Raw genomic sequence first — 7,584 nt, forward strand, 5'->3', positions numbered from 1 at the left:
TTTGTGGCACTCGTTAGGAAAACTACACCTGTGAGGAAGCTTTTAGGAATGCGTTAGCTGATATGTTTTTTTTTTTATGTGAATGCCTATTTTATTAAGCTCTTTAAAGTGTTGGTTTGGGGGGAGCGGAGAGGGACGGACAAAAGCCAACCCCTCTCTGCCCTCCACCCCTTCAGCCTCTTCATAAATTCCACCCTAATGTGTCTCCCTGCAACCTGAAACCACGACACGGATAGCGAAAGGGGAAAAAGTACATTCAGTCCGCCCCCGTCATCACGTTGCACGGAGCGCAGCTGTAACGGCATGATTAAAACCATGATTTATTTAATTTAGCTTTTTTTTTTTTTTTAAAGAAAGCACTCCTGTGTGTTTAGAGATGATTTAGTGGCGGATCTTTTGACAAGCAGGGGCCCTGCGGCGAGGATTGTTAAAAAAAAAAAAAAAAAAAAAAAAAAAAAAACTATGTCAAACCTGTTTCTGCATAACACTGGACTGGTTGTGTGAGTCCTCTTAAGTACACTGACTTCTATCTTGTGGTGCGACAAGAAAAATAAGGTAAACATAACAAAACAGAAACTGGGGCTATGTGTTTTTGCAAAATGTCCTGATGCGTTTTTAGCTTTTTATTGCACGCTAGGAAGAATATAATATTGTCAGGGAGAGCAGAAAATAGATCTGCAAAAACACGACATGGCTCGAATTTATGAGTTTTATTTTGGTGTCTATGTGGTTTAACTGGACATTTTTTGGTGCAATTCTGACAGAAAAACAAAAAAAAAATGACTTGGTTCAATATTGGAGGTGGTTGCAGTTGCACGCAGGGACACGACGACGGTATGACAGCTGACACCTGCTGCAGGAAGCGTGTGAATGAAGGACAGCTAAGGTTGTTAACAAATACAGTACAAGGGTGGGAGTGCCTGCTCTGTAAAGGAATACTGAAACTGATATTGTGGGTCTTAATTATTTTAACAACACCTGAAAAGCAATCTGCATAATTATTTTTCAGCTAGTGATCTTTATCTCTTTAGAGTTGAATTCCACACCAAAGTTCAGGTTTTGTTTCCACACAGATCTCAAAAATAATCCTGAGAGGATTAGCAGTAAAACAACAACTCATCTTACCGTGAGCGATAGAGCCAGACAGCAGAATGTGAACTTTTTAATATGAGTCTTGGTGACGGAGGTACCAGCATTCAGCTTGTTGCTGGGATTGTTCTGTGGGTGAGAGAATGATAATATTAGTGGCATAAACAAAACACCTTCTATAATAATCTCTCACCACTGTGGCAAAAGACAAGAAAAGGAAAAAAAAGGTGGAGGTGGAGGAGGGGGGTTTGGTTTACCTTGTCAAAGGCAGGGTACACTGCCCTCAGCTCGGTTAACCAACCGTAGGGCATGTGACCCACCGGGTATGTGGCTGTGAGCACTGCCACGGCCTGGAATGACAAAGACACGGCAGCGATAAGTCATCAGCACGCCACCACTTTAATTTCCAAAATACCACAAGCAGCACACAGTCACCTCACACACACACACAAATACAGACACACACCAAAATATTAATGGCAGGTGTCTGACGATATCACGCAGGGGAGGAAACATTTGTGTCCATTTCACTTTCCCAGCAGTGTGCGGTTTTTCACAGGTTTACGATTAGATAACAGCCTTGAGCTTGTTTTTGTGTCCCCAAACAACAACGGGCGGTGTCAGGCTTTACCCAGGAACAGTAGGGTCATGTAGGAATGTTTTCACTCAGTGTAATCATGCTCCGAGTTCCACATGAACATGGTGAATCACCCAAACCACTGGCAGCCAGTGTTGTCAATGATTTCCAGTTCATTCTGGTAAACAGCTTTGTATTGTCTCTAGTAGTTAGGGGTCTCTGTAAGCCAGAAAGCTCCAGAGGGAGTTTGTTAGCATCTGGCATTTCATCTGCAATAACTTGAGGGGAAAATTAGTCCACTGGCTTCACGTAGCTGTAAAGTCTCTTAATGATACTTTATATCAAACAACAGTCAATAATAGCAGAATTACTGCTAAGTGATATAAATCTGAGGCAGCTTTGCTAATGCGAACCAGACTGAAAAAAAAGAAAATAAAACACAATTTCTTCCAACTCGCAGTGAGAATTTGTGCTGAGAAAAAAACAGAACAGTTATGAATGGGGAATAAAATTAAAACCCCCACCTCTGTAGCATCACTGGTCCCCTTGAGGTCACGAGACACGAAGAGGTTGACGATGGGTCGACTGATGCGCTGAGTAGCCAGGATGAGGGCCAGAGGCCACCAGAAACTCAGCATCTTTTTGATGGTGGCGTCACCCTGCGGGAACCGAAACAGACCAGATGATGTGTTTTATTCATATTTTTCCTTCCATCATGTCTGATAATAGTTAAGATAGACATCACAAAAGTGGAAGTACAAGCGCGTCATTCATTCCAATCCTAATTTCACTTCCTCTTTTCTTGATGGAAAACTATGACAAACTTACACCCACGTCCAGTCCGCTGGAGTCTGGGATACTGTCGTGAATGTTACAGTAATAACCCAGACCGACTATGCTGAAACGGACCACGGCACCCATGTACAGGGAAAGGATTGGGATAAGTAGAGGCTCCACACACTCCAGATTGCTGTGAAGGAGAATGGCCACGAACACAATCTGCAAAGAGAGAGAAAGAGAGAACAGCATTAAAAAAAAAACATGCTTTAAACATCAAATTCAACAATCAAACTCTTCTGAATTGAGTTAAAAAAAAAAGAAAAAAATGAAGGAGAGGCTCTTGTCACCTGGGCCACGACATCAGAGATGGAGGCTGAACCGACTATGACGCTGTACTTGTGCTTGAGAAGAATCCCTGCGTGAATCCATGCCTACAAAGAAACAGAGCAGAACAATGCACAGAGACATTACCCCTAAGACACTAAAGCTCCACACCATAAACAAAAGCTCTATTATGAACATTTTTTCTCAGCCACAGCCGGATATAAAAGAAGTGAAGTGGACTTTAAAGGGCAGGGGATGCTCTCAATGCTCCATTATGTGGAAAATGTAGAACAAACACACTGACAGGGGATTAAAACTCATACATTTATAGGTCAGGTGTGTTTAAATCTATCTTTTGGTTAATGATGGATAATGGATAATCCTGTCTGTGCTGTATATACTCACCATTGCATCCAATAAAGGGAATGCAGCCAGGTATAAGAAAGCTCTTCTTGTCTTGTGCCCCACAGAGTCATCCACATGGTGGAGCTTATTAATGATGTAGTACCCTAAATCTGTGTATGCTACAAAGCGAGGGGGAGAGAGAGAGAGAGGAAATCACAGGTGAGTAGATGAGCTGATATTGTTTTGAGCAGCAGGGATTGTGACAATGAAAGCTGCAAAACTTATAGGTTAGCCACAGATATCTAAACTTCCTTTTTTTTCTCTTTTTCTTTATGGGAAGCGGTTTAAGCGAAGCGTGTCATCATCGTGTGTGCACAAACAACAATTAAACACACACCTATCAAGATATGGAGGACAAACGCGATGAGGCCGGCCGCCACCATGCAGAACACAGCCTTCCTCCGGTCCCGCTTACTGTTGACAAACACCAAACCCACATTCTTGAAGTCGCTCATGGGCCCGGTGAAGAACTTCATCAGGGAGTAGGCCAGGCCGTAGCTGGCCAGCATTTCCACTGCATCCTCTTTGACTGTGGCTATGCCCCTGTTGAGAGCCTGTGGGAAGACATGAATGACACAAGAAGCAGAGGAGAAGGAGAAGAGAGGAGAAGGGAGGGGTGGTGGTGAGAGAGATTCAAACCCACATGACCATGACTTAGCCTTAAGTTTATCTCTACTACTCCACCACAGACGTTAACTGTCATTGAGTGCATTAAAAAGAAGTGATATATGCATGTGTTTTACAGCAGCGATGAAAAAAAAAAAAGGTTATTCAATGAGTGCAAAAGCAGTTCCTTATGTCTGGACAGGAAACACCCACATCCTTTAAAAACAAATCCAAACAAAAAAAAGCATTATATATCCCAGAACAACTACTACAAGCTTCTCCCTTTGCAGAGCTGTGTGTGTGTGCTATTTATACCACCCAAACAGAACCATTACATAAGCTTAATCCTAACATCTCCAAGCTTCAGTGTGTGTGTGTGTGTGTGTGTGGTTTATTTTTTTAATTTTAAATATACTCTCTCACACTATCAGCTCAGTCTCCCTTGTGTCAAAGCAACCCTCAAACCCTCAAAGATCACACACACACATACACAAATACACACACACACACACACACGTACATTTAAGGCCGAGAAAAAGACAGGAAATCTCTAAACAGGAAATGTATGACAATTGAGGTATGGTGTGGGCCTTTAGTTTGTCTTTTAGAGATTTACAGATTACTTTAATGACTCAGTCGTGCCTCAGTTGTGTTTTTATTTATGACATCTGTTGTGTTCCTGTTTTGTCTTAATGTTTTTGTTTATTCTTTTCTTTGTCTGTGTTTTTTTATAACTACTAATAACTAATGCACCTTCAGTTGTGGCACTCCCAATTTTCATTGTATAGGTGACTGTACAATGTCAATAAAAGCTATCTTACCTTAAGCCTTAAACAGTGAGGAGTGGGAATATTCTTTTTTAATTTACTTTGATGTTACTAGTTATCTCATTTGCACCTAAGAAAGTAAACATTTCCACAAATACTTGGGATTTTATGAGTTGTATCTCCACCAGGATATGTTGCCCCCTATTAAGGTATTACAACTTGTATATATGTATGTATCTCCTGGTGCACATTGCCTGTTTAAGGGTTAAATAAACAAATCAGAGGCAACAGGTACAGTATACAGTAATGAGTGACGAACTAGGTCTAGCTCCAAGCTACATAGCAGACATGTGACTCCTTATTTGTCGGCCCGCAGCCTTAGGTCCTCAGGTTGGGCCCTTCTGGTTGTTCCAAAGTCGTGGTTGAAATCTAGATCGGATCACACTTTTGCCATTAAGGCCCCTGGGCTTTGGAACGAACTACCTGAGGAAATAAGGCTAGCAGATATCAGTAACTTCTTTTAAATCTTTGTTTGTCTGGTTGTCTTATTGCTGCTGTCTTTTATTTCATTTTATTTTACACTATAACATTTACTGTGCTGCTTTTGCTTTGTCTGTCAGAGCACTTTTTAAAAGGGTGCTATATAAATAAAGTTATCATTATTATTTATTATTATAAGCTGGATGATAAACAACAGTGAAATTGGCAGGAGGGGGGGTAAGGCTCAGCCAGTGCATTTTAGGGGGGAAAAGAAACCTTAGAATAAACAAGGCCCTTCCTCCTCCTATTCATAAGTAATAAATAAGAGAGAGAAGGAAAAAAGATATATTCACAGCTTCACAGCTAAAGCTAGCTCTAGCAACACCACCACCAACATACACCACCAGCCTCTCTCTTCTCATCTTTCTTTCTTTTTCTTAGATTTACAGATGAATTAATGAATAATGGCCACACACTATAAATAAACAAATCACACAGGCAGCAGGTACAGTATACAGTAATGGGTGACAAGCTGTGGATGATAAACAACAAGGAGGGGAGTAAGGCTCAGTCAGTGCATTTTAGGGGGGAAAGAAACCCCTCTTAGAATAAACAAGGCCCTTCTTCCTCCTCCTCTTCCTCTTCATAAGTAATACATATTGTTGCTAAGCTAACCCTAGCAACAACACCACCACCAGCAAACCACCAGCCTCCCTCTTCTATTCTCTTTTTTTAGTTTTTGTTTTGGGGGAGAGGGGGGGGGGCTAGCTGACTGAATGACTGACTGACTGACTGACTGACGAAACAGCCTCGAAATATTATGAGTGTCGGTGTTTTCCCCCAAACACATTGATGAACACACAGCAGCCCCGAAAACACGACGCTGTCACCGGCGTAGAGACAGCCGTTTAAACGCCCCTTAGCAACGGTTAGCAAGCAACAGCAGCAACCGCAGCAGCCGTTAGAATCTTATACTTTTATTTAAATATTTAAAAAACAACGGCGAAAACAGCAGCAACTGCCGCAGTCGTTAGAATAGAAGCTTACATTTTTATTAAAATATTAAAAAAACAAAACAACGGTTAGCAAACAACAGCAACCGCCGCAGCCGTTAGAAGCTTATATTTTTGTTCAAATATTTAAAAAACAACAACAGCCTAAAACATATATAATGAAAAGGCCGTTAGCCGTTTTTACCTGTTCTCCGAGGTCGATGGCAACATTGGTGATAGCCAAAGGCACCAGAAAGCGGATGAGAGGCCAGTAAGGGCTGAGAGATGGAAACTCCACCATAGTACAAGCCGGGATGACAGAGCGACGGGCATCTGCCTTCGGTCAGAGAAAACAAAAGATTATCCCGGCTGTGGAAGGCAGTCACACACAGAGAGAGAAAGAAAGAGCAGCACCTGTGTGTGTGTATGTAATGTAGTGTTTCTAGCGAGAATGGGAGCCAGTAAGTGGGAGGCGAAGGTCAACGGGGAATTTCAGACCGGCGGCGCATCTTCCTCACAAATCATCATCAAAAAAAAAGAAAAGGGGGAGGGGGGAGACGCAAGGTGACAGCAAACAGCGCCGAGGTTTTTTTTAAGCACAAGGAGGTGTCTCTTGTATGTTTCCGCCGCTAAAGAGATGTAGGTTTAAAAAAACAAAAACCAAACGCGATAATCCGAGAGGAGGCTGGTTTAGGTAGGCAGGAGCTAGCCCGCATTTCACTGCGCATGCGCACACCGGCGGTCCGGTTATTGGAACCCACACGCTCCGTATCAGGGTGTTACCATAGACTGTATATAAGGTGTTACACTATATTTGGTGACCCGTCAGATTCAGTGACCAGCAAGTGTTGAAGAAGTACTCAGACCAGTGGCTCAAGCCTGTCTGTTAGAGAAGAACGTCATTGTTTATTCTGAACCATTATTATACATTATAGTAGACCACTCTACTATGTAATAATATGTATTGTTGTAATTTACCTTATCCACTGAAATTAGTAATTTAGCAGAGCAGGGGGGTTGAACACTTGCAGGGCACTGTATGTCAAATTCTCATTCGGAAGAAGTATTCAGATGTTTTACTTAACCCTTAAACAGGCAACGTGAACCAAGGAGCATGATTGGTTAAGTAAAAGTACTTCATTACAAGTAAAAGTCCTACATTTGAAATGCTACTTAAGTAAAAGTATCGTATTATGAGCTAAATATACTCAAAGTATCAAATTAAACATGCTATATTTGCAGAAAATCAAGTACAGTCTTTTACTTTAGCACTTGAAGTAGGATTTTCACTAGTATTATCCTTACCGTAGTGTGAAAATACTTCACGACTAGTAAAAAACACACTACTTAAAGCACTAAAGTAAAAGATTGTACCTGATTTTCTGCAAATATAGCATGTTTAATTCAGTACTTTAAGTATATTTAACTCATAATACGTCTATACTTAAGTAGCATTTCAAATGCAGGATTTGTAATGACATACTTTTACTTTAAGTAAAGGATCCAAGAACAACTTCTTCCAACACTGCAGGTCATAAAATCTACTGGGTCACCAAACAGGGTG

General features: G+C 41.4%; 1 protein-coding gene across 1 annotated transcript in view; it reads right to left on the bottom strand.

Annotated features, from left to right (window-relative positions):
* The window catches only part of ankha (ANKH inorganic pyrophosphate transport regulator a), a 13,009-nt gene extending 6,289 nt beyond the window's left edge, over positions 1-6,720 (bottom strand). Inside the window, exons 1-8 of the mRNA XM_053342736.1 lie at positions 6,226-6,720; positions 3,513-3,729; positions 3,176-3,294; positions 2,794-2,877; positions 2,495-2,665; positions 2,191-2,325; positions 1,347-1,439; positions 1,126-1,218 (exon numbers count right to left, since the gene is read on the bottom strand). Coding sequence (XP_053198711.1) covers positions 1,126-1,218; positions 1,347-1,439; positions 2,191-2,325; positions 2,495-2,665; positions 2,794-2,877; positions 3,176-3,294; positions 3,513-3,729; positions 6,226-6,321 — 1,008 coding nt within the window. The 5' untranslated portion in view covers positions 6,322-6,720. The remainder of the gene's footprint in view (positions 1-1,125; positions 1,219-1,346; positions 1,440-2,190; positions 2,326-2,494; positions 2,666-2,793; positions 2,878-3,175; positions 3,295-3,512; positions 3,730-6,225) is intronic.
* Positions 6,721-7,584: the final 864 nt, after the last annotated feature.

Source organism: Scomber japonicus, chromosome 21 (assembly GCF_027409825.1).
Source record: "Scomber japonicus isolate fScoJap1 chromosome 21, fScoJap1.pri, whole genome shotgun sequence".
NCBI lineage: Eukaryota > Metazoa > Chordata > Actinopteri > Scombriformes > Scombridae > Scomber > Scomber japonicus.